Source organism: Plecotus auritus (genome assembly GCF_963455305.1).
Source record: "Plecotus auritus genome assembly, chromosome: 10".
NCBI lineage: Eukaryota > Metazoa > Chordata > Mammalia > Chiroptera > Vespertilionidae > Plecotus > Plecotus auritus.
Genome location: NC_137785.1, coordinates 43,755,782 through 43,783,243, shown reverse-complemented (window position 1 = coordinate 43,783,243; position 27,462 = coordinate 43,755,782). Strand labels below are relative to the sequence as shown.

The 27,462-nt window shown below is 43.1% G+C and overlaps 1 protein-coding gene and 1 long non-coding RNA gene across 3 annotated transcripts; both read left to right on the top strand.

Moving 5' to 3' along the window:
- Positions 1-3,711: 3,711 nt before the first annotated feature.
- LOC308235154 lies at positions 3,712-11,332 on the top strand. Its single transcript, XR_013959167.1, has 3 exons — positions 3,712-3,947; positions 9,280-9,460; positions 9,881-11,332. It is a non-coding gene; the product is annotated as an uncharacterized lncRNA (long non-coding RNA).
- A 4,723-nt stretch (positions 11,333-16,055) lies between these two features.
- TAT (tyrosine aminotransferase) lies at positions 16,056-27,053 on the top strand. 2 transcript variants are annotated; one of them, XM_080643580.1, is made up of 13 exons: positions 16,980-17,061; positions 17,683-17,929; positions 18,083-18,187; positions 19,799-19,866; positions 20,932-21,090; positions 21,503-21,641; positions 22,046-22,098; positions 22,864-23,016; positions 23,884-24,012; positions 24,100-24,215; positions 24,542-24,625; positions 25,329-25,427; positions 25,817-26,877. In XM_080643580.1, the coding sequence occupies exons 2-12, from the start codon at positions 17,695-17,697 to the stop codon at positions 25,390-25,392; spliced, it is 1,305 nt and encodes a 434-aa protein (XP_080499706.1). In that variant the 5' UTR covers positions 16,980-17,061; positions 17,683-17,694; the 3' UTR covers positions 25,393-25,427; positions 25,817-26,877. The 2 variants fall into 2 exon arrangements, with proteins under 2 accessions (XP_080499705.1, XP_080499706.1); XM_080643579.1 differs by lacking the exon at positions 24,100-24,215 and having other exon boundaries at positions 16,056-17,061; positions 25,817-27,053.
- Positions 27,054-27,462: the final 409 nt, after the last annotated feature.

Genomic DNA, 27,462 nt, shown 5'->3' with positions numbered 1-27,462 from the left:
GGCACTTGTAAATCACGTTTGTTTTATGAGTTTTAAAAAACTGAGATGTGTAAAAGTGCCATATTTTAACCTCCTCTTGGAAATAGGCATCCACCTCTTGATTACATTGGATTGTTTATGTATGCCCTTGTGCGTGGAACTAGCACTGTGTAAAATCAGTTAAACAAATATGGCCCCTGCCCTCAGAAATGCACCAATATGCTGGTCTTTCGGGAAGATAATGCAGGGAACCCAAAACTAGTGTAAGAATTCACCTCCTGTGCAGGTCGCTGCAAAGACAGCACACCTTGCAAATAGAAGACACACAAATGTTTGCTGAACATAAGAATGAGTTTCTGTTTCAATGAACCTCTATGTCCAGTGTAATGTAGCACTTGGGGTATCAATGTAAGAAATGTTTCTATGAATAAGAAGAAAAATAAAAAGAAAAGAAACAGAAATACATACCCTTCCCCAGAGTTCATACTTTGGCGAAACACAAGCCGGGAACACATTGGTCAAATATTTACAAGATACCAAAGCATTGTAGTTAATAATTGTCATGTTAGGGCTCACTGACATCTAAGTGGGAATTCAGTGATAGTTGAAAAATTAATAGGGCTATACAAATTAGTAAGTTTTTTAAAATATATTTTTATTATTTCAGAGAGGAAGGGAGAGGTAGAAACATCAATGATGAGAGAGAATCATTGATCAAGCCCTCAACCCAGGCATGTGCCCTTGACCGGAATCGAACCTGAGACTCTTTAGTCTGCAAGCCGACACTCTATCCACTGAGCCAAACTGGGCTAGGACTAAAATTAGTAAGTTTTATGAGCAAAAGTATTGGTTACTTTGATAGATTGATCATATATATTCAATCTCTTGAGAAAAAACTGATATAAGTATTTGTGTGTATGGTTATAACTATTATTTGCTGTGTTGTTGTTTTTTTTTTTTTTTAAAGAAAAGAGATAGGGGTTCCCTGGAGACCCTAGAACAGCTGGCATTCACTGGCCTTGTAGTTACTGATTATTGGTCTGATGTCACGCAACATTCCGTCACAGGCTCAATCTCCAGTCACTCTTTTTGGGTTCTTCCCTCTCTCTCTGTATCTGGGGATGGTCCTTAGTTATTCCCCACTCCAATTTACTAAGATTCAGCTCTGCCTTGGCCTCCTGATTCTCATTTGGGGTGGGAAGGGGAGGCGGGAAGGGGTTGGAGAATAGATCCATTCTGTGGCATACGCAATCAGGTGCAACACTGAAGTCATTGCGGCCGACATTTCTCAATATTTGCTCTAGCAGAGATAGGGAGCCAGGGGTGATCTCTTGTTCCAGGGGGCTGAAAACCATGTTGTCAACAGAAGGCAATGAATCTACTCAGCCTCAGGTCTGGAGTGCAGGAGGTTTGCAGGGCAGTTCAAGTCCAGTCTTCCTTTGCTCATTCACTTGGCAAATGGACTCCTTCAAGTTTAAGCTCGAGGGTCGACAAAGTTCCCTCTCCTCCTCTGGGCTTATCCTGCACCTCCTACAGACCTTCACAGTGTCAATCACTGGTTTACCAGCCTGTCTCTTATCTGTCCATCCCAGGCATCTGCCACGGTGCTTGTCATGTCAAGGACACTCAATAAGTGTCAATAGAACAAAAGCCAACCAGAGCAGGTTGGCCCTGCCTTCTTTCTGCCACTTGAGATAATGTAGGCCAGAGAACAAAATGGCCCAATTAACCAGGGGGTCCCTTTGGTCACAAAAGATTTTTATTGCCTTATTAACTACCACTTAAGTATCATCAACGTAAGACAGGATGTTTCAGGGGTTATGAGACAGCCTGATGGATAAGAATGCAGGTGCCTTGGCCTGAGTTTTGACTCTGCCATTTAGTAGCTGTGTGATCTTGGGCAAGTTCCTTAACCTTTCTGTGTCCTCTAATTCAGTTCTATTCCATGCTCCTTGCGAATGTATCCCACGCACAAGACTCGTAATGGCAAAACCACCCCAAACCAGTGTCCTGATATTGATATGTTTTCACAAAGGACACTCCTTCCTAAAATGAGCAACAGACCACTCCTGGGTGAAATCCCAGCTGTTTCTGCAGAATTACTTTGGAGGATGAGCTATGCGATTGAGATTCAGTGGTAACCTTCTCAGCACAGATGTTTTTGGTTTGGTTTGATTTTTTTTGGAAGTAACCTGTTATTCTTCCTTTTTAAAAATTAAGATACAATTTTCAAACAGTAAAATGCACTCTTTTTGGTGTACGATTCTGCAGTCTTTGTCAAATGCATCCAGTCATAACCAGCATCACAATCAAGATATGGAACAATTCCTGCGTCCTCCCAAATTCCCACATGTAGCCATCCCTTCTTCCAGCCCCAGCCCCTGGGAAACCACTGATCTGTTTTCTATCCTTGTAATTCTGCCTTTTCCAGAACAACAGTGAGATACTCTAAAATAAATTAATAAATTAATAGCTTTCTAATTTCTCCTATAAAACCTATAAGGTCCTATAGCCTTAACCACTGAAATTATTGCTCCCTCAAACCATCCCTCTGCAGGACTCTCAGATGAGGACCAAGGGAATGGCTGGATTTGCAGGTCCTTGGGTGAGAGGAGGCAGAGTATGTGTAAAGCCCCTGAAGGGTGGGCTCACTTCCTGGGGGTGGCTGCAGGGGACTCCCCACCAGAGCCCCAGTCTGTACAGACTCAACCAGAAGAACAGCTGCTTACATTTTATCTGCATGCCTGTTTGTCCCTCTGGTCTGCACCCAAAAGCAGAGTTGAGTGACCCTGCTGACCCATGGCCGGCAGCACACTGCTCTGTGGGATTTGTTTTAGTTTTGAGTGGGGGTCAGTTCTGATGCAGATGCGCGCTCTCACCCCTTCCTGTCCGAAGGCATTCATAGATGGCAGTCTGGGGCTGGGGAACAAATTGCCCTGTGTTAAACCAGGAGGCCCTATTCAGTCCTCTCAGTAGCAAGACTAGAGTGCTTTCTCTCTTACTCCATCCCGGCAACCTCTGCTTTGCTCGCAGCAGCCCGCTCACCTGGCTCTGCCTGGAACACGCCAAGTGCAGTCCTGCCTCAAGGCCTTTGACCTTGCTGTTCCCTCTGCCTTGAATGCTTGTTCCCCCCGGCCCCACCCACAGGACTCATTCTCTCTCTTCATTCCCATCTCCCATTAAATGTCACTATGTGGTGTTTGGGGGTGGGGGGAGCATTCCGATGATTGGACACAAGATACCCTTCCAATCCCACACCCTGCTTTTTGTTTCTTTACGACATTGATGCCTCCTACCATGTTTCTCTGTTCATTGCTTTTCTACCCCCAAAGGAACATCAGTTCCAGGAAGGTAGGGGCTTGGTTTGATTCCCTCATTACTGTATCTCCAGCACTCGGAGATAAACATTTGTTCAATGAGTGTATTCATGGACATTGGTTTCAGAACTCTTGCTATGGAAGAGCTTTAAGTGATAAGTAGGCACAATGCCCCGCCTCTCCAGGTTCGACTTGGTTCAAACCTGAATTCTGTTATCTTGTCTCTTTTTTTTTCCATTCTCTCTGCCAGTCCTCCAGCTGAGAGAGGTATGTATCCTGTGGTCCTCTTCTCAAACACTAGAGACCCACTGTGTTTCATCATTGTTTTGCCCAGGGTCTTGAGAGAACTCAATGTTCCCAGGCTTGGGTAGTTCACTGTGGTTTGGCCCCATGGATGGTTCTCTCCCTTCCACAGATCCCAGCAGTGAACCTGGATCAAGTTTGTAGAGTTACATCACCCCTGGCTTGTTTCGAGGCAGCATATTGAAGGGGTGGCCTTGAGGCCTCATTGGGGGATGGCAGCAACAAACCCTTTAACCTTTGGAACATCTGATACTTCTTGGCTGAGAGAATTCTTCAGAACGTCAGAGCCCCGGAGGTCTACCCAGGACTTTCTACAGCACGGAAGCCAGGCTCAGCCCTGCCTTGTCTGTAAGGAAGACCCTGTATTACACTGTAAGGCACAGGGCAGGGGATGCTTAAGTTTGTGCTGTGCTACAAGCAGATGCTCTTCTGCATGGAGAGTCCTATCTTGTGGCTCAGACATCTCACTGCAGAGGAAAATGTAGGCCTGAGTAAAAAGCTAAAGGCTTTTTTTTGGGTCTCCTAAGCTCAAGGGTCCCCCAAAAGGTCATGAAGCGAGAGAAAGGTTATGTAATTCATGTCATTATTAAAACTGTCCCTTTCGTTGGCTGCTCAGACATCAGACTAGTAGATGCAAAAGGAATCCCTCTCTCTTTCTATGTACACTATATCTATATACCCTCCTCTTATTCACAGAACTAGTTAGACCTTCACGAGAGACTGAGCTCCATTCTTCCAAGACATCGTTCCAAGAAGGACAGGGAAATTACAAAAAACCAGTTTGCTCAGCTTGGAAAATAAAAAACGGATGCTTTCTTGAGCATATGAATGATTCACTGTGCGGCAGAGTAACCTCTTCTGTTACATCTGTTCTTTTTTTAAAAAAAAAACACACACAAAACATTAGTACAGAGTCTTTTATTTATGTCTTTACACTTACTGTGCCGTGAGTTCACAGGGGATGGGTTCCAGCAGCTCAGCTCCTTTCCATTCGTCCTCGCAAAGTGTGCTTCTCTGAGTGGCGTGGGCAGGTGCTTCAGGTGAACCCTGGAACCTTTCTCTTTGGCTTCCTTCTTTTTCTGACGATTTCCCTCCCATATGTAGGAAGCTATCTGAGCTCTTAGAGAGCTTCATATGCTCAATATATACTTTAGTTCTCTTGGCAAGAATCTTGTCCTTCACTTATTTGTTCACAACAATGCCTACCACATGCAGGGCGACATTGTAGCCTGTTCCGGTTTTGCCATGGGAACACTTGGGGGCCTTCCTTTTTGAACAGTGCCCATTCCCTTGGTGACTACATCATTATCTTTCTCGTAGATGCGCACGTATGTGGCCAAAGGAACTACTCCATGTTTCCCAAAAGGCCTGGAGAACATATAGCAGGTGCCTCTCCTCTTTCCCCTTGTGTTGGTCATTTTGGTTAATTCCTGGAAGATGGCATTCTGGCCCCCCAAAAAAGTGCTACATCTGTTCTTGAAAAGCGCTGAAACAGGTGACTGAGTGCTGTGTTTAAGATAGGATAGAGACCCATGCATTCAGGGTGGCTTCACCCAGATGGCTTTCCAGGGTTACGCCAATCCCCACTGCACACGGGATTCTGTGACCCAGGTGAGTGGGATCTTTACTGCCAGACACTTTTGGTTGTGATCCTTCAGCAGGAAACAGATGGTGCATACAATCTAGGCAATTTGAAGACAGTTTAATGAAGGAAATGGAGGTGTTCTGACATGAAAGAATTCATTTTGGATCTCTTGTGGTTCTGAGGGTTGACTGGGAATAGTTGGGTGGATCTTGCTTGTGATTTCTCCTGTAGTCATAGTCATCTTGGTATGGTGCATTCTGAAGGCTCAAATGGGCTAAACACCCCAGCTGGCTTCCTCACCTACCTGCCTGGCACCTCTGCGCTTCCCTAGGTCCTTCTCCAGCAGAATAAATTAGATTCTTACACGGAGGCTCAGGGTCCCAAGAGCAGGAAGCAGATGCTGGTAGACCAGTTAAGAACTAGATCCAGAACTGACACGGTACATTTCTCCCAACTTGGTCAAAACAGTCACAGAGTGTGCCCAGATTTAAAAGGGTGGAGAAATAGACTTCACCTTTTTTTTTTAAAATAGATTTTTATTGATTTCAGAGAGGAAGAGAGAGGGAGAGAGAGAGAGAAACATCAATGATGAGAGAATCATTGATAGGCTGCCTCCTGCACGCCCCCTACTGGGGATCTAGCCCACAACCCAGGCATGTGCCCTTGACTGGAATTGAACCTGGGACCCTTCAGTCTACAGGCTGATGTTCTGTCCACTGAGCCAAACCAGCTAGTGCTAGACTCCACCTCTCAATGGGGAAATGGCAAAGCCACATTGTTGAAGAGCATGTGGAGTGGGAGTATTGTTGTAGCCATTTGTGGGACTTAGGGTGTTGAGTAGGGAGTGAAGAAATCAACAGGGGAGCTGTCCCCGCTGAGGCCTGAAAGGGCAAGGGGAAGAAATAATGACAAGAATCTAGAAAGAATAGTTGTGTGGAGATAGCCTCCTGATAGTAGCTGTGGCCTTCAGAAATGCAACCTAACAGGAAAGGAGCCAGAGGATTAATTACTCAACCTGTGCAAACCCTACCCCTACTTCAGATGTCCTGCCAGGGACCCCACTGATGGGGGATCAGCATGCTGGGGCACAGAGAAGGGTGGGGAAGGGCAAAGAATGGGTCTGAAGAGGCAAAGGGAAGATATGACCAGTGGACAAGAAAATAGCTAGAATATGTTACCTGTGGGCAAGAACGAGGTTCAGGACCAGAATTGCTACTCATGGGACTGGGAGGAAAATTGCCTGATTTTGAGCAGCTTGAAGGATTTCTAAATACCGCGGTGCATTGGAAAACAGTAAGCCTACTTGCTTTTGGCAAGAAGATGCTGCTACAGCTACTGATCACCTTACCTATAATCATCATCTGACCAGACCCCTCTGCCCTTCTCCAGCCTCATTGTCTACTATTTTCCTCTTATTCATAGTACCCCACCACTTCCTCGTAAGTCCCTACCCCATCAATGCTTTCAGCATGATATGTTCACGGCTTGGACTCTCTATCCCTCCCTTTTTCTGGACAAATATTTTCACAGCTTCAACTCTCCCTCTCTTCTTCTGGACAAATCCTTATCTTCACAACTCAACTTAAAGGCAACTTCTTCAGGGAAGGCTCCTTCAACATCTGTCCTCACCCTGGGCTATTCGTCCTGTACTTCTCCTCTGTGGCACTTATCCTAATAGCAGTTTACCTATCTACTTGTGTAATGATTTGCTTAATGCCTATCTGAGTCACTAGATTCTAGTTTCCTGAGAGCAGGCTCTGGATCTTCTTGAACCTATGACTGTAGAACCTCAAACAGTGCTTATCACATAGGCACTCAGTAACCATATGTGAATCTGTTAGTGAATGAATATGGTAGAAAAATCAGCAATGATTTCTACAGAGGTGGTCTTTTGGTGTGATTTTTTTTATGTGTTGTTTTCAGCAATAGCCACTGTTTGGATATATTTTGTTGGAGATAACATAGGGATGGGGATTAAGAATTAGGAAGGCAAGGTATGATGCCAGGAGCTGAGTCAGTTAGCAAGTATTAAGCAGCTATCAAAACACAATCAACTGCCCTGGCTGGGTAGCTCAGTTGTTGGAGGAAACTGTCTAAGATCAGATTAGTTTCAGGAGCAAATACCTAGATTGCGGGTTTGATCCCTGGTCAGAGTGGATATGGGAGCCAACCAAACTCTCTCTCTTTCTCTCTCTCTCTCTCTCTCTCTCTCTCTCTCTCTCTCTCTCTCTCTCTCATCAATACACATATCCTAGGGTGAGCATAAAACAAGTACACCACAATCAACTAAGGAATAGCCTCAATGTCTTTCAGCTAATGAATGGATGAACAAAATGTGCTGTATTTATACAAAATGGAATATTATTCAACCATACAAGGAATGAAGTGCTGATACATGCTATGACATGGATGAAACTTGAGGATGTATGCTAAGAGAAAGAAGTCAGACACAAAAGACCACATATTGTACTATTTCATTCAGAGGAAATATCCAGAATATCCATCGGGATAAAACGTAAATTAGTGGTGCCAGAGGAAAGGTGCAGTGGTGGGGAGTGAGAGTGATGGCTAATAGGGATAGGGTTTCTTTTTGGAGTGATGACAATGTTGTGGAATTAGATAGTGGTGATGATTCTACAACTTTGTGAACATACTAAAAACCAGTGAATGGTACACTTGGAAAGATGAATTTTATGGCATATGTATTATATCTCAGTTTTTTAAAACTCAGTCAACATATATTATTACACAAATAATGAGAACTTCTGAGATAGAGATAGGCTGAGGGATTGGAGCATGGTAGATTATCCTGGACATGAGAATGGCAAAACACAGAATTACTTCCCAAGAATCTAGGCTTATTGTTTGGTGGCTACCTCGGTAAGTACAAATGACACTCGTTCTGATGAATGTGGGATTAGAGTGGGACTGAGATGTCAGCCATCCACAAATGAAGGAACACCGAGTTCCAACTAAAGAAAAACGACTGCGTTAAGAGGGCGTGGTTTCAATGGTTATGCAAAGCACAAAACAAACAGGATGGTGTTATTTGCCAGACTTCGTGACAGCAGTCATTTCAATCAGCAAATAGATGAAAGTTTTATTTCCTTTTTAACCATTATAGCTCTGATATGAAGTGAATGTCCATTACATTAAAGCTCAACTGGCCCTAACTGGTTTAGCTCAGTGGATAGAGCATCGGCCTGCGGACTGAAAGGTCCCAGGTTCAATTCCGGTCAAGGGCATGTACCTTGCTTGGGGACACATCCCCAGTAGGAGGTGTGCAAGAGGCAGCCAATTGATGTTTCTAGCTCTCTATCCCTCTCCCTTCCTCTCTATAAAAAATCAATAAAATATATTTAAAAAAAAAAAAGCTCAACTGGTCCCCCCTTCTAACCAGGAGAAAAACATCAGATGAACGCAAATTTGAGGGACCTTCTGTATCACAACTTCCAAGGTCATGAAAAATAAGGAAAGTCTGAGAAACTGTCATAGGTCAGAGGAAACTGTCTAAGATCAGATTAGTTTCAGGAGACAGAAAAAAGGATATTAGTAGAAAAACTAGTGAAGTTCAAATAAAATGTGGAATTTAGTTAGTATTAATGGACCTATGTTTATTTCTTAGTGTGACTAAAAATGTATCAGAGTAACATAGATGTGAAAAATAGGGAAAAACTTTGTAGTACTTTTGCAACTTTTCTGTAAATCTAAAATTATTCTAAAATAAAAAGTTTAGTTAAAAAATTAAAAGCTCAACCAGGTTCACCTCTCTGTTCTGGCAGCCTTTTCTCTATCCAGTTTACAGATATAAATTATTTGTTTTGTTTTATTTTTTCTTCATTTGATTTTGTAAAAATTACATGTGGGGACAAACTACAAAGCTCTCTCTATGAATTAAGATGGCATTATGAGTGATCAAGGTCCAATCTAGCCTCCTAATCCCTCCTACCATGTTTTCCCGAAAATAAGACATCCTCTGAAAATAAGACCTACTTATAGGTTTCCTTCTGAGTGAAATATAAGGCATCCCCCGAAAATAAGGGCCCCAGGCTCTGTCTCAGAATGAAAATTAATTTACTGTAAACTGGTCGCTAGGGCCGCCCCGACTGGCGTCTAGCAACCAGTGACGTTACGCGGAGTCCTGATGTCACTGCTGTGTGGAGGCGGAGCGGAGGTCGGAGTGAGCGGTGAGCGCGGGGCGGGAGAGAGGAGGAGACTTTCGCAGATGCGTGTAGAAGAACAGGAGGATTAGAGCGGACGGGACGCGGCCAAGGTGGTGAGTGCTGGTCTGTCTCTGGTGACACTACCTGATGCTCGCGGCCGCCTTCATGATGACTGAAGGTTCTCAGTCAGTGGCAGACCCTGCTCCAGCCCAGATCCAGGCCCCAGCAAGCCCAGTGACAGTCCCCAGGCAGGCCCCAGGGGGTAAATGTCTGATAAAGGGGTAGAGGGGATGTCTGGTGAAGGTGTTCAGTGGCACAGGGGTGGGGGGAGGGGGATCACTTAAAATGACACAGGAGGATCAGAGGGGGCAATCAAAATGACACAGGAAGATCAAAAGGGGTTACTAAAATGGTAATCCCCCCTCTGATTCTCCTGTGCCATTTGGATTTCCCCCTCTGATCCCCCCTGTGTCATTTTGAGTGATCCCCCTCCCCCCACCTTGATACCCCAATTCCTTTTTTTTTACCCCTAGAAATGAGCGCAAAAAGAAAAAGCTACTTCGTGGAGTACAAGAAAGGAATCGTGGAAGACTCTTGGGGCCAAAATCTTACTGCTTTCTGCAAAGAGAAGATGTTGAGTATCCGATTGGTCGGAAAATGGCGAGCAGTGTATGGTAACCTCATTGAACAAGTGGACAAGGGAAATGCTAAAAAGCGCAAGTGTGGATCAGGTCGGCAACCATTATTTTCCGAGCTGGAAGACCTGATCTGTGAATGGGTTGTTGACAGGAGAGCAAAGGCTTTGGTTGTGAATAGGGCTCAGATTCAAGAATTTGCCCTTGCAATGGCACCACAGTTTGACATAGCCCCCGAAGACTTCAAAGCATCACAACACTGGCTGGATAATTTCCTTCAGCGAAGTGAACTGTCTTTAAGAAGATCTACAACATTGTTTAGGTTGGAAGATACTCAAGTTATTAAGCGAGCACTTGCAAGGGCTGAGCCCCTTGCACGAATTTCATGCACTGGGCCTCTAGTAAAGGAAATAAGCAATAAATTGCAGGTGAATAGTCTATGCTTAATCCACATAGTTAAGTCATTATTTTCTTAAAGTTATCACCAGCTGGCTGTCTCTTCATGTTTTCTATTTATTTATTTATTTCTCTTTATTGAAGAAAGGACTATACTTTTCAACTTATGTTGTCCTGTAAGGAGAGGCAGACTTGTGTAGTAATATCTGGAACTCTAATTCACCACTCATTGCCTGTGTGAGTCATGGTCACCTGTAAAGTGGGCATAGCCCAGGCCCTCCTCCTAGGATGGATGTGGGGATTCTGAGCTGATTCATCTAGAGTGTGTCAAGTAGAGCTTGGTATGGGATAGTTGCCCAGTGAGTATGATCTGTTATGCTGCTCTGCATGGGTAAAGGAAGGGTGTAAGAATTAGATCTCTAAACATGAAGAGCCCAGGCAGTTATTAAAAAGTAAGTTTAGCCCTGGCCTGTGTAGCTCAGTTGGTTGGGTGTCATCCTGTGCACCGAAGGGTTGCTGGTTCAATTCCCGGTCAGGGCACATGCTTGGGTTACAGGCTTGATCCCTGGTAAGGGGCATGCGGGAGTCAGCCGATCAATGTTTCAGTCTCACATCGATGTTTCTTTCTCTCCCTCTAAAACTCAATAAAAAATATTGAGAGCATTATGTTAAGTGAAATAAGCCAGGCAGAGAAAGATAAATATCACATGATCTCACTCATTTGTGGAATATAATGAACGGCATAGACTGATGAACAAGAACAGATGTAGAGACTGAGAAACGTCAATCAGAACCTCAAACCTCAGGAAAGGAGGGGGTCGGTGGGAGTAAGGGGGAGAGATCAACCAAAGGACTTATGTGCATGCATATGAGCCTAATCAATGGATGCAGACAACAGGGGGGTGGGGCATGAGTGGGGGGTGGGGGTTAATGGGGGAATAAGGACACATATGTAAAAAAATAATAAAAATAATAAAAAAATAAAAATAAAAAATAGAAAAGAAATTGTGAGGTAACCAGAACCCCCCCCCCCAAAAAAAAAGAAAAAAAAAAAAAGAAAGGTGTTCTTTGATTTTTAAATGAACGTCTTAACTATGGCTGGGTGGTGCAGATTGTGAGTATTTCTACAGTGTATTGGCCTTGGCTGCCCAGTGGAGTTCACCTGGTAGCAGTAACTTCCTAAACAGAGCGGGGTGGGGTCCTCTCATTTGTTCCCTACCCCGCTCCACCCCCACCCCCACCAGCTTTTCTATGGAGAGAAAACGTGGGCTACAGAAGAGCGGTATGACCAAAACTGTTTGCTTTGTCTGTTTTTCCTTCTGACGTAGGTTCAGCTGTCAGCTACTGAACAAGGGCGGTACAGCAGCCCCTGCCCCCTCAACCCACCTTGGGTCCTGCAGGATCTGCGTCAGCTGCTCTGTTTGCAGACTGCCCTCCACTGTCTCGTGCTGCTGGCTGCTTATTGATTGCAAACCGAGTCTGAACCAGACTGGTTGAGACAGAGGAGGCTGGGCTGATGATCTCAGAACAGCTGTTTTGTTGCGTTGGGTAGCTTCATAGGCCCAGGTGTAACCAAGAAAAACATGAGTCCCCCTGCAAGACAGGTGAGGGACGTGAACAGAGAGTTCACAGATCACGAAGAGCTTATAAATACTTGAAAAGTGACCCCCCCACACACACACACTATAATAAAAATAACAGAAATAACAGCAACCTTTCCTTCCCTGTCAATCAAGGAGGCAAGATTTTTTTTTTAGAAAACCATTTCCAGGGTTTGCAAACAATGATTGATAGGTAGGAACTGGCCTTTCTGAAAGCAAGCTCACAATGTGTATCAAGAACGGTAAAAACGTTCATTCTAGGAATATCCCATAAAAGTTTCAGGAAGACTCGGGAATTCCGTGTAAGGTAAAGGTGACATTTCAAATTAACAAGGAGAGAGACTTCCATTTCTGACAACACTGAGCTCAGGATGACCTGAAAAACCTTTAATTACAAAAAAATATTTAGAAGTGTTGGATAAAATATAACAAAATGCTTGAGCTCCAAAGATAAAAAGAGGCCAAACAACAAGGACAGAACACCAGTGACAACGGGGACTGACACTGCAGCTGCCCTAGGTTATTTACTTGAACAATCTAAGGCTACCATGTTAATGTCCGGGTGAGGACAGGACACCGAGCCTTGAGGCTGTGTGGGTGTGTGTGTGGGAGGAGGAGTTGGACCTGAGTCTCAAGTGTAGCTGGGGTCCTTGAAAGTGCAAACCTTGAGTGGCAGAGATCAGTCACAATAGCTTCTCACTTCAAGGAAATCCCACCCTTGCTTGCCTTGACTCTTTGCTGAGGCCAATATCAAGAAGGGTCTTAACCTCTGAGAGTCTGCCCACCATGAGAACACTCGGCTGGTTCCCTGGGCCACCCCTCAAGGTGGACATGATAACCTGACAGGCAGTCTCAAGTCCAAGAGGTTGCCAAAATAAGACATACACTGAGTGGCCAGATTATTATGATCTCTGAACGCATAATAATCTGGCCACTCAGTGTGTATGTGTGTGTGTGTGTGTGTGTGTGTGTGTGTGTGTGTGTGTGTATATTAGAGGCCTGGTGCATGAATTCGTGTATGGGTGGGTCTGGCCAGCCTAGCCAGGGGAGGGGACATGGGTGGTTGGCCCGCCTGCCTGCTGGTTGAACTCCTGGTCGAGGGGACAATTTGCATATTAGACTTTTATTATATAGGATATACACTGAGTGGCCAGATTATTATACGTTCAGAGATCATAATCTGGTCACTCTGTATTTGTATGTTTCCTATTCCTAGTGGTCTATCTGTGGATCAGCTTGGCAGGTCTATCAGTGTTTGAAATGTGATTCTGCCTCCAGGAAACTATCCCACAAATCACGTGATACTTACAACAATTGGGTTCATCATGCTTCATCTGTAATAGAAAAAAGTAGAAGCTGCCCACGTCCAAAAGCCAGGAATGGTAAAACAAACACTATTAAAAGGAGTGAAGTGGATCTCAATGCATGAACACGAAAAGAATATCCACACAACACATCATTTATTAAGGCGTTTTAAAAAGTAAACAGCATTGTCCAATAGGAATAGAGTACAAACACATAGTAATTTCAGATTTTCTAGTAAAAATATCTTAAAACGTAAAAAAGAAATAGGTGAAAGTAATTTTAATAATATACTCTATTTCTCCCAATATACCCAGAATACTGGTTAAGCATGTAATCAATAGAACATAATTGAGGAGATAGTTTACATTAGTTTTATATGTCTTTGAAACCTGATGTGTATTTTATACCAACAATACATCTCGTTTCAGACAAACCACATCTACAAGCACGCAAGAGCCACTTATGACCAGTGGCTGTAATAAGAGACAGTGCAGTGAGAGAACAAATGTAGAGTATAAAATGGAGTTTAAACACACACACACACACACACACACACACACACACATACACACACATATATATAAACTCCAGGACCAGTTATATAGTACTGTACAGACATAGGAAACACTGGGAAAGATATGCAAGAAATGGCTATAGGAGCTATCTCTGCAGAGTAGGATTGTGGGGAAAGAAGGTGTTCAGAGTTTAGTTTAGAAACATCTATATTTGAACTTATTACATGAGGCTATATCATGCTTTAACTAATAAAAAAACCCACCTAAAAGTAAAATGTTTATTTTCTTCAATGCAGTAAATCAATGTATAAAAAAATTTATCTTAAGGAAATAATAACTATACAAACCAACATTTTTGCAGCATTACTCACAATGACAAAAACTAGACTCCACATCATGTCCAACAATAGGAAAATTATTTAATAAATTATGATCTTTATGATGGAATGTTTTGCATAACATGGAAAATAAATATTCATGACACAATTTTAAAATTCACAAAACAAAAACTATCCAAATGAATTAGAATAGATATATGTTCAAACAAAAAAATTGTATACAAATATTAATAGTAGCATAATTTACAGTAGCCAAAAAGTATAAACAAACCAGTGTCCATCAGCTGGTGAGTGGATAAACAAATGCAGTACATCCATGTATAGCATATTAATCAGCTATGAAAAGGAATGGAATATCGATATAAGCACAACATGGATGAACCTTGAAAACATCTGCTAAAATGACAGAAGTCAGACACAAAAGGCCACATTTGGTATGAATCCATTTACATGAAATGTCAGGAATAGGCAAATCCATAGTGACAGAAAGTAGATTTGTGGTTGCCAGAAGCTGGGAGGAGGGGATGGAGGGTGGCTTTTTAATGAAAATGTCTTGGAATTAGATGGTGATGATGGTTATGCAACATTGTACCACTGAATCTTCCACTTTGAAATGGCTAAAACGATGAATTTTTTGTTATGTGAATTTTATCTTACTTTGAAAAATAGGTCTATAGAATAAGATCCCAACTTTATAAAATAAGACTAATGTGTCAAGAGTGGTGGTGGAGTTATACATGCTTTTAACTTTTTTTCTGATTTTCTCCAGCACACTTGCACTATATTTTAAATGGAGGGCAATAGAATAAAAGCACTTAGACAGAGAGGGTCAGACCTGCATTACCACCATTTGTCCACCATCCAGAACTGAAATATCATTGCTGACATGTACACATAAGGAACTGTTTGACATTGAAATTGGGACTCAAAAGAACTGTTGGCCCAGAAAGAAACTCACTACAGACTGATTCATTTGCCTCCCAGCATAACCATTATTGCTTGTCTCATTTTCGGTTTTTATAAGTGTATTTCTAGTATCACATGATCTCACTCATCTAGGGGAAATAATGAACAACATAAACTGATGAACAAAAACAGACCCGGATACAGGGAAGCATCAATCAGACTGTCAAACCTCAGAGGGAAGGTAGGGGAGGGTGGAGGTAAGGGGGAGAGATCAACCGAAGGACTTGTATGCATGCATATAAGCCTAACCAGTGGTCACGGTCAACAGGGGGGTGGGGGCATGCATGGGGAGGGATTTGGGATGGGAATGGGGGGATGAGGACAAATATGTGATACCTTAAACAATAAAGAAATTAATAAAAAAAACTTAGAAAAGAATGGTCTCTCTGGATAAAATCTGTGTGCTTTGGAAACAATACCATGTTGTCACTGTATTAGCTACTACACAAAGGGCAGACCTGTCTAACCAGTGGAGTATGCTCCCATCTATACAATGTGTAACTGCATTTGCTACAACAAACAAGCCTTAGGTGCCAAGTAGTAGAGTTGACTCCAGACTTTCCTTTTCTGGATCTGTGGATGTTGTAGAGACGGGGTTATATATTCATCCTTTGAAACAGGGTTGCCCTGATTATGTAGCTTAAGGCTCAGGGCTCCAGCTTCAGAACTTGAACTCTCTTTACCCTGGCTGGCTTCCTGCCCTTGCCTGGTGATCTGGTGATTTCTGCCACTCCACTGGTAAGATGAGGTGGCAAATGCTTGCTTCACTGGAGTGGGGAAGAGAACGTATTAGATAAGATCTTCAACGCACTAAGAAATGAAAAGGCCCAGAAAAACAAAAGGTTATTCAACCCCTCTGGAGACTGGAATCACTGAAAAGTAGATGGAGGAGAAAGAACTTACATAATGACTCCTCATCACCCAATAAATAAACAGACAGGATCTGAGGGGGGAGGTGGGGGGGGGGTGTCACCGAGGTTTCTCTTAACCCTTGAATGGGTGGCATTTATCATAGGCTCACAGGAATGATGAGATCTCGGCTGTGCTTGCTGAGCGATGTTTTGCTTAAATCTCATCTGATACCTTATTCTTCCAATAACCCATGGCAGGCAAATGAAAGAAAATTCCCAGGATAAGGATAACATTGCACAGGTTTTGGTTGCCCAGATATCTTTTAAGATATTTGCTGAGTGGGCCTGAAGTTACTTCAGCTGTCCAGTTTGTTTCGACTGGGGAAGAACTTGGTAGACTGACGGGGAAAGAAAGGAGTCCCAGACGTAGGAAGCAAACCAACATGTCGTGGGACAAGTTGTAGAGCAGGATCCCATCTGTGTTTTGAAAATCGAAAATCTACATGTATCTATCTATCCTCTCCCTCCCTACCTACCTAGCTACCTATCATCTCTCTGCCTTGGTGAATGGATAGAAAAGGCCCTATTATTGCCACTGCTTACCCCTGGGCGGGAGAACGGAGTGTGGGTCAGCAAAGGGCAAGGAAGGACTCTCACTTTCTCCTTTGCACATTTCTGTACTGTTATAAAATGTTAATAAGTTGTTTTGTAACCAAAAATATTTAATAAAAATTACCAATTGTAATCACAACTACCCCCCCACACCCCCGACAGTCCTCTCCAGCATCTCACCACGTGCCTAGAAAGAGTTAACACAGAAAATTCCAGATGTTTGATGAGGACAGATTCCTGATTTGGTCCCTGGGGGTGGGAGGAGGGTTAGAGGTGAGAAGCACCAAAAAGTGAAAAGGGGAGGAACGCAGAGGGTTGGCTGCCCAGCTCCCCACCTAACCAATAGCACAGAAGCTTCAGGTCCAACGCCCACCTGTGGAGGGTATTTCAGGAGACAGGAGTTGCATCTGAGTTCACCGTCACTTGTCAGAAGAGAATTAAGACAGCTTTCTGGTTTGGCTACCTGGAGGCAGCTTGCTACTCCTTCACTCAAAGGTAAAATTTAAAGCGTCAGCTATTCCGGTGGTGGTGACTGGGGTGTATGCTTTTTTCTCCGTGATGTGTTGACTTCTTTTTTCCACAGGGCAGACATGTGTTTATAGGCTAGTGCTTTATTTTTACAACACTATTCACACTAAATTCCTAACAACATGCAATGAGTCCTCCTGGTTCTTGCTTGCAGAAGGCAAGATACAGTCTGTTGATGTGTTAGGGAGACGTTTTGCTTGGACAGGCACGGCATGGGAAAGAGAAAATACCTATTCTTTGATTGTTTAAGAGTTAGCATGCCATTTCCCCTGTTTCATTGAGAGCACAGTTAAACTTTTATGAGGACTAGGGTTGCAAATAGAGAATCTCACCGCAGGTAAGTATTCAACAGAATGCTAACATTATAGAATGGGCTCTTGTTTTATTTTCCAACTCAGCAAAAGGTCTTAAAACTCCCCTCACTCATAACACAGCTACTCTTCACGAGAAAGCAGCAAAACCAAGAAAAAGGCTTGAAAAGGGATGTCCAATGAAATCACCCCTATGTGTAGTCCAAATATAGCTGCCCAGGATGGTGCTCTGTGCTTAGTATCTCTGCGACCTCCTTTCCTCTCCCCCCACCCACAGCCTTTGCTAGTGATGGACCCATACGTGATCGAGATGAATGGCAGCGGTGACCTCCCCTCCGTTCTGGATGTGCATGTCAGCGTCGGCGGGAGAAGCTCCACGCCAGGAAAAGTGAAAGGCAGGAAGGCCCGGTGGTCTGTGAAGCCCTCGGACATGTCCAACAACACTTTCAATCCCATCCGGGCCATCGTGGACAGCATGAAGGTGAAGCCAAACCCAGACAAAACCATGATTTCTCTGTCAATTGGTGAGTTGGGGACACTCGACTGTGGGGTGGTCTCTGTTCCCCCACCTCCATCCTCACAGGCTGATGGGAGAAGACGGGAGAGGAGGGTGCATCTGAGCACTGGGCATGGAAGAGTAACCTCTTGGTGGCTTTTCTTTTTCCTCCCATGAAAAGGGGACCCTACTGTGTTTGGAAACCTGCCCACGGACCCAGAAGTTACCCAGGCGATGAAAGATGCCCTGGACTCCGGGAAGTATAACGGCTATGCCCCCTCCATTGGTAAGCTTCTCCTGAGACTCCAAGTGGCTTCTGAATCTTTGGTGCTCTTCCAATAGGAATACATTTCTAGCAATTCTCCTTGCTTTCCTGAAGCATGGTTCCTAAGGAGAGGCTAAGATAAACGGCCACCTGGAGTTGGGGAAAAGGGTCTAGGATGCTTAAACACAAGCTTCAAGGTCCAACTTCTTGCCTGGCTTCCTTGGGTGTACTGATAGCTCCCCTCTAGGCTTCCCTCACATACTTATTTCTCAAATAATGCTCCTATCCTATCAGGTCTAATTCTCAGATGAAGGCCTTGAACTTGGCTGCACCTGCTTGTTTACTGAACCCTCTGGGTCCTAAGTTAATCGGCTTGGCTTTATTTCTCCTCCTCTGTGTATTCAAGGCTTATTTTAATTATGGTCCTGATCACACTCCCAGTGAAGTTGTAATTGTTTCATATTAAAGAAGAATAAATACCACCCACACCACCAACAAAGAATAGACTGTCTATTGAAGAATAGAGGGTTGTTTCTGACAGAAAGAAATTATTCTTATTTATGTTTAACCCTCTCCATCTATGAAACATTTCTACGCTACACATTTTGGTAAAATACGTGAGCGCTTGGCTTGGTTTCAGTGTCGCACATTTTCTCCTGTGTTTATGTGCACATAGAAACATATTCTTAAGGCAGAATCAAAGTTCCGTTTCATGCTAAAATAGAATTTTAAAAACACTTCAAAGACGTTTAAGGGCATGATTTTTAGGTTGGTTATTTACATTTTATAAAGCTTCATACAACAAAAATAAAGACAAAATGAGACCAAAAATTAGGTTATAAAAAAAAGTTTGTAGTGATTTTTATAACCAAAGCATTAGAGAATTGATTCAACCTGAAAAACCAAAACCAAGTTTCATAAATATTCAAAGGATATGAGCACTCAGGCCAAAGAAAACACAGATAAGAATAGACAGTATATCTTGGGAAATGCTCTTCCTTGTTAGTAATTAAAGAAGTGCTGATTTCTGTAACTTCAAGAGATGTATCTCTACCTTTTAAGTTAACAAACATTATAAAATATTGCCTCTGTCCCTGCTAAGGAAAGACAATCTTTTTGAAGAACAGTTTTGCAAACCATGGTCATTTGCATGAAACTGTCTATACTTTAAGCTTATAAGCCAACATTTGGACATAATGTATGAGACTATGATTTTAAAGGTAAAAATTCTACAAAAACAGTAATAGGGATATAATATGAAAAACTTAAGATGGACTGAATGCATCACACTCTTTGATTATAACTTTTCAAAAAATATAGTCCCTGGGTGGGACTTGGGAATAATTGAAATCCTGTATTTTATGGAGAATAAACACATAATCATAGTAACCAAGATGGTGCAGAGCGTCCTACAGTTTGGTGAGCTCTTTCTTGTTATTATTTATATATTTGTGCTTATTTCACAAATTTCAAATGTAAACTTAATCTCCTTTGTCAGCAGCGGCTGAGAGCTAACCTGAGTAGCATGTGCTCTGAGCAGGGACAAAGGGAAGTCTGAAGCCCTTTGACCCTCTGGTAGAGCTGTCAGTCATAGGGTGAAAACTTCCAGCTTCCTCCGCTCCTTTCTTTCAGGTTACCTATCCAGCCGGGAAGAGGTCGCCTCCTATTACCACTGTCCCGAGGCACCCCTGGAAGCTAAGGTGAGCCTGAGACAGGGCACGGCTCTGAAGCACCATTGGGCAAACTATACCCTTTTCATTGTTTCTGTTCTGCACGTAAAGGTTTCTAGGGGAACAAAAGCTGGGGATAGTTTCCCTTTAACAACTCGAGGACTGTTTATATAACGAGGACACTGATCAGTGATTACATTTAATGTCATTACAGTGTGATGATGATGTTGCATACAGTTTATATGGTATCAATCTCAACGAGGCTCAAATGACTCAGAGATCATTCTATGTTTGATTCATAAATACGAAACAGTTAAACCTTTTTATTTTGCCAATAGGATCTTTTTATTTTGTTAATCCTCACTTGAGGATATTTTCCCATTGATTTTTAAAAAGAGTGGCAGAGACAGGGAAAGACAGAGAGAAACATCGATGTGAGAGAAACACATCGATTGGTTGCCTCCTGCATGAGCTCTGACCAGGGCCCGGGCTGGGGAGGAGCCTGCAACCAAGGTATGTGCCCTTGACCGGAATTGAACCCGGGACCCTTTGGTCCGCAGGCTGACCGAAGCTCTATTCACTGAGCCAAACTGGCTAGGGCCCAATAGGATCTTTTAAAGCTTCCCTCATTCACTTTAGGTCCCTCAAATAGGAAGATTGAGCTACCATGACATATTGAATTGATGGCAGTGCCAAGTTTAAATACCATCCTCACCTCTATTGTTTACCCTTCACCTACATTTCAGAGAAGAGCCAGGCTTCAAATCTCTGGTCAAAAGTAAACAAATAACTAGGTGAAAATACCCAAGGTTATAATGACCACTCATGGAAGTTGGCTGAGTCAGAGTTGACCTGTCCTTTTTTTAAATGATTTGTTTACTTCTTTTAAGTGGCCAGCATTTTCAACAACCTTTAGATAGAGACATATATAAGGCTGTTAAATTCTTTCTGGCTTAGTACAGTCCCTACTACTTTACTTAGTACTTATAAAAGTAAGTTTATCTTTGTCCCCCACACACCCATCTGACAATTTCCTTTCTCCTGTTGCTGTTGGAACCGCTAACAAAATGAACCTTTTATTTTTCGTCTTCACAGGATGTCATTCTGACAAGTGGCTGCAGTCAGGCTATTGAACTTTGTTTAGCTGTGTTGGCCAACCCAGGGCAAAACATCCTCGTTCCGAGACCCGGTTTCTCTCTCTACAGGACTTTGGCTGAATCTATGGGGATTGAGGTCAAACTCTACAACTTATTGGTAAATGACTTTTTAATTTTAGACACAAGTGCTCAGTTACTACTTATGTTAGCAGGAAAAGCTCTGGAAGTGGGTGGTTGAGACCACAGACATATTTTATTATTTATATTACACCATTGATTTAAATGAATTTTCTCCTTAAATTTCTCAGAGTCATCTTTTAAAAAAATTTTTTTAATTGATTTCAGAGAGGAAGTGAGAGGGAGAGAGAGATAGAAACATCAATGATGAGAGAGAATCATTGATCGGCTGCCTCCTGCACGCTTCACACTGGGGATGGAGCCTGCACCCAGGCAGGTGCCCTGACTGGGAATCAAACAGTGACCTCCTGGTTCATAGGTCAATGCTCAACCACTGAGCAACACTGGCTGAGCTCAGAATCATCTTAATCTCACCCTTTCTTCTTTCCCAGCCAGAGAAGTCTTGGGAAATTGACCTGAAACAATTGGAATCTCTGATTGATGAAAAGACAGCTTGTCTCATTGTCAATAATCCATCAAACCCCTGTGGGTCGGTGTTCAGCAGAAGTCATCTTCAGAAGATTCTGGCCGGTGAGTCCAACGGGAGAAGATGAGGATGCAACCCTTTAGTCATTGATCCAAATGAGAAAAGAGTCCGTCACTAAGTTCCAAGCCTATGATGGAGGTTGGGGAGCTCCATTAGGGTCTCTAGTGAATAGTGTGCCATTGGAATGGTAGGACTTGCTTAAAAGAAGGAGAAAGAGAGGAAATACTTGACACATCACCACTCCCATCATGTGGAAGAGAGGGTCTGAAATATCTAGTTAATTAAATGTCAAATTAGGCCTTGTATCCTGCAAGAATATGTACCCATTTAGTTTTTAATGAGGAAGACAAAGTACAAAAACATGAAATGCAAAGTACAATAAGCTCAGGTAAATAATAAATGCAAAGGCAATTCACATTAATGATTTGCATGTTTCTCTTATTTTCAGTGGCTGCAAGGCAGTGTGTGCCCATCTTAGCTGATGAGATCTATGGAGACATGGTGAGTCTTGGGCAGGAGAGCTCACTACAATAATCTCCATTCCAAATTATTTCATGGGACCTTCAGAGGTGGCATCTAAATAATCAGAAGCAACTCCTAATCACTTCAGTACAGCAAATCAATATCCCTGCACTCTTCACAGATATATAGATCTATGACTCCTCAGCCAGTTGTCTGAAATCCAGAAAAGCTATGAAAATCCAAAGATTTTTGGAAATCATTTGGTGGCAAACCCTGAGTTGGCTGATATAAAGATATTTGTAGATTTCTGTTTTTCTCACTTATGGATCTGTATGAGCGTAGGGGAAGGGGCAGAAATGTTAATATGCTTGATTAGGAGTGTTATCCCAGAGTGCTCTGGGAGTGTTACATAATAGGTGGTAACATGTGCTATATAACCTTTCTAAAATCCAAATAATCCTGCAACATATTTGGGTCCAGGAATTTCAGCTAAGTGACTATGGGCCCATATTATATTTCTAAATCTATAACTCCAAAAGTCATGCCTTCTCTAGAACCGGCTTCAAGGGGTTGTCCATATTTCAGGGCGAGGGCCCGTTTCCTCACTTTAGGCTTCCTGTAATCCAGACCAGACAGCAGGTTCGATGTCTTTGGATAGCCCCCTTGGAAGCCTCTTGGGATCCCAATCATGCTTCAGCATAGGGATGAGCCCCCAAATCCGAGTGATATAAGGAAAAGGGTAGGAGGCATGGGATTTGGAGGAGAGTAAGCAAGAAGACAACTACAGCAAGCTCTTCTCCACAGGTGTTTTCGGGCTCCAAATTTGAACCTCTGGCCACCCTCAGCAGCAACGTCCCCATCCTGTCCTGTGGAGGGTTGGCCAAGCGCTGGCTGGTTCCTGGCTGGAGGTTGGGCTGGATCCTCATCCATGACCGAAGGGACATTTTTGGCAATGAGGTGAGAGCAATGTGGTATGTCTACTTGGGGATATACACTGAGTGGCCAGATTATTATGATCTCTGAATGCATAATTAATCTGGCCACTCAGTGTACTTCCCTTGAGTACCTCATTTATTTGTTATCAAAGATACTATAAATCGTGCACCTGATCAGTTTTACCCTTTGCACTGGCTGATAGAAAGTTCAGGGCAAATAGGTGGTTTATCTCCAGCAAAAGTCTAGAATACTTTCGGTACCCATCTGAGATACAAATACACCGAGTGGCCAGATTATTATGCGTTCAGAGATCATAATAATCTGGCCATTCAGTGTATATTTACTTTTGGTGCACAGTGGGTGGGAGGTAGATTTGTTTTTTTCCCCTTTCCTCCTGGCCCTGTAGTTCTGGGTGCCTGGAAGGATGCTAGATAAAGATGGTACTACTTTCTCTCCAAACTCAGTTTTTCTGTACCTGGCTCTGTGAAGAAGTTACATCTGTCTCCAATTTTTGGACCATATAAAGGAAACAATAGCAGTAATAACCCTAATATTGTTTGCAGGCATACAATGTGCCAGTACTTTATATGCATTATTTTAATTTAATCTTCCCAACAACCCTATGAGGCCAGTATTAGTATTATCTCCATTTTACAGATAGTTGAGAAAAATGAGGCACAGAGAAGTTGTATAATTTTCCTAGAGTCACACAGCAGGTACGTGGTAGAGCTGGGCTACAAACACAAATGGTCTGATCTAAGAATGACACTAGGCACCATCGCTTCTTCAGAAATATAAGAACTGATAGAAAGAATGGTCAGCACCAGAGTTCCCGAAGCCAGGATGCTTCAGAAAGGCTAAATACTGTGTTTGCTGGGGGGCTTTTAGATCCGAGATGGGCTGGTGAAGCTGAGTCAGCGGATCCTGGGACCCTGCACCATTGTCCAGGGAGCTTTGAAAAGCATCCTGCGTCGCACCCCTCAAGAGTTCTACCACGACACCCTAAGCTTCCTCAAGGTAAGGGAAGCCTGTGGCCTTTCACTTTGGGGGTCAGGGAATGCCACCAGTGGAATTAGGAATAACGGGTGCTCATTTCTGGAGCAGTGTTCCGTGATGGTACATCCAAATCCGGAGGTGGCATCAGCGCAGGTGTCTGTCCACCCATACATTTCCGACTTCTGGCCGTTCACTCTGCTCCTGGCCAAAGCTTCATGTGGCAGGTTTTTTCCTTATTGACTCCTTATGCCTTACTGTTGACTCCTTTAAAAAAAAAAGTATGTTTTTTAAATTGATTTCAGAGAGAGGAAGGGAGATGGAGAGAGAGAGAAACATCAATGATGAGAATCATTGATCAGCTGCCTCCTGCATGCCCCCGACCGGGGATCGAGCCTGCAACCCGGGCATGAGCCCTGACTGGGAATTGAATTGTGACCTCCTGGTTCATAGGCAGAGGCTCAACCACTGAGTCACACTGGCTGGTCTGGGTTCTTCTTTTAATGACTTGTTTTTTTCCTTGTACTTAACTTTTAATCTCCTTCTCTTACAGTCCAATGCTGATCTGTGCTATGGGGCGTTGGCTGCCATCCCTGGACTCCGGCCAGTCCGCCCTTCCGGGGCCATGTACCTCATGGTAAGAATGGGAGTGGCAGCCGCTTGGGTAGGGCAAAGGAAAGCCAGTGTGCAGGGCTCACAAAGAGCTAGGCTCCCGTATCAGTCAGTTTAGGAATTACTGTGTTCCTGGTTGTTCCACTGACATGATCTAAGCTCAGTGTTAGACAAAACAAACCCTCTTAAAATGAGTAATTCCTTAACATGCTCACTTCATAGACACAAAGAGAAGAAGTAAGACAGAGGAGGCTCTCCTCATCATTGTCGTTCTCATTTTGGAATGATACTGATTCCCTAGGGATGCTTGGGAATGTACGGGAATTTCGCTTTTAGAATAACTGGGCGGGTGCTGTTGGCATTTTGTGGGCCAGGCATGCTAAATATCTTGCAATGGGTGGGAACGTTGCAGACAATCAAGAATTGCCTGACCCATGAGGCTAATAGTTTATTTTTTGAGAAATACTGGCATTCTATTTCCAGCTTTCATTTATCAGCATACAGGAAGGAACTGCTCAATAAACTAAAATATTAACGTAAATATATTCTCTCTTCTTTATGAAAAATTCCATGAGCTCATAAATGCTAGAACTTATTTATCAAGCTAGTTATCAGTTGCAGAGTTCCAAGGTATTTTTTAGAGCAGTCCCTACCTTACTTTCTGGCATAGGGAATTGGCCTGTTTTCCCTCCTTCTGATACGTTTGCCTCTCCCTGTTATTGGTATAGGTTGAAATTGAGATGGAACATTTCCCAGAATTTGAGAATGATGTGGAGTTCACAGAGCGGTTAGTTGCTGAACAATCTGTCCACTGCCTCCCGGCCACGGTGAGTGCTCCTACACCTCCCAGGACATTCTCAACAGTTTCTAGAGCCTCGGGAGCTCTCCCTGAGCTGGTTTTTACCCCCACTTTTCCTCCCCCAACAAAGTGTATTCTCATTTGATGAGATCCAAACTGATGTGTCTTGTGGCCTCTATTGAAAATTTGTTTTTCTCCATCATTATCCCATCAGTACTGGGAAGAAAAGGTGTGGTGGGACATTCTCGGTGCGGGGAAATCAAGCTTTTAAGATGAATGAACTCCGTTACTGACTTAGTGTCCCAGTGATGCCCTGAGTAAATGGCACTGCGTCCTGCTGTGGGGGCCCTGGCCGTCTTAGGGTGGGCCGGGACCAGGGTGAACTGCTCTGAGAATAACAGGCTCTCCTTTTTGCAGTGCTTCGAGTACCCGAATTTCTTCCGAGTAGTAATCACCGTCCCTGAAGTGATGATGCTGGAGGCCTGTAGCCGGATCCAGGAGTTCTGCGAGCAGCACTACCACTGTGCTGAAGGCAGCCCCGAGGAGTGTGACAAATAGGCCCGAGCCCATGCTCCTGACTATGTCCCATCCAGGGAGGGCCGGACGGGGCCCTGCTGCTCCTCAGGGAGTCAGGCGCCCCTATTGGGAGAGGAGCCTCAAAAACACATGGAGGGTTCAGAATTGCCCCTGCTTTACCCCAGCCATATCCATATGCACACTCTGAATCCCAGATTCTTCTCTCACTCTGCCCTGCTGGAGTGACTAATTCATTAATTTGCCCCACTTCCATGATGACTTCCTCCTTTTTTTTCTGAGTACCAAGTGAACAAAATTCACCAGCAAGCAGTAGAGACAAGACAATTAAGAGCTCAGGATGAGAGAAACAAAAGAGTGAGAGAACTTGGGCCTCCAACCATTTCCTCACACTGTAAGAACATAGTCTCTCTAGGCAGATCTGAAGCCCAATTCTGTTACTGCCTCACTTAAGGTATTCCTCACTTTATGCACTAGCGTTATAATTAAAGAAGTTGAGGACATATGTATTTGGTTAATTATATTCTAAACACATTAGGAAAATTTCTAATTCAAAGGATCCCTTACAGAAACCTTTTTTGGGGGTAAAGAATTACTTTGTGATACAAATAAATATCCTTTAATGATTGCCTTCCTAAATTTAGATATGTGTGTACCAAGCTTTCTTAAAATGAAGACACATCTATACTTTAAAAAAAAAGGAGGACTCATCGGATCTTCCAGAAACACTGCTCTGTAAGGGCCACAAATATCCCTCCTTGTCATTGTTATAGAATCATTGTTACTTTGCCTGTAATGTTACTGATTTATTAATATATATATTATGTTATCTTTTCATATGTTTTCTAAGGAACATTTATATTGACAAGATCCTTTATTTTGGCAAAGGCATAAATTATTTTCTTTTTTTATACAAAAAATAAAATTTACTAAGTATGCTCTCCGGTTTTGTGTTTTTTCTCTTTTGTGGGGAATTGCTCAGTCTGACTGATGCCTTACCCCCCAGGCTTCATTTATGTCTTTGTAGATGTACTGACATTTGGAGTTACTTAAGAAACACTATTCCTCATGAGTGGGGGAGGACAATGGAGGATAAGGACACATATGTAATACCTTAATCAAAGAAAAAAAGAAAAAAAGAAAAAAAGAAAAAAAGAAACACTATTCCTAAAATATTTTATTTGGGAACTCAACTTCTGGCTTTCTACTTACGCACAAGGCAAACTAAGAAGAAACATTATTAACTTCTGGCCTTAGACTTTACACTTTCAACCTTTTGGGTCCCCAATCTTGGTCCCATTTTCTCACACTTGTCCAGATCCACTAACTCCCTGGGGAACGAAGGCAAACTGGTCCCGTTAACCCAGGGAATGACACGTGTCCAGGGTCTTCTTTCAGTATGAGCTTTCCTTCTGCAATCCCTCTTAGGCACAGTTGCCTAATTTTTGCCTCACCATTTCCTTTAGAGGAGGGAATCTGAAGTTATCTTGCAATTGTTGGGGGCAGAAATATACTATAACTCCACACTA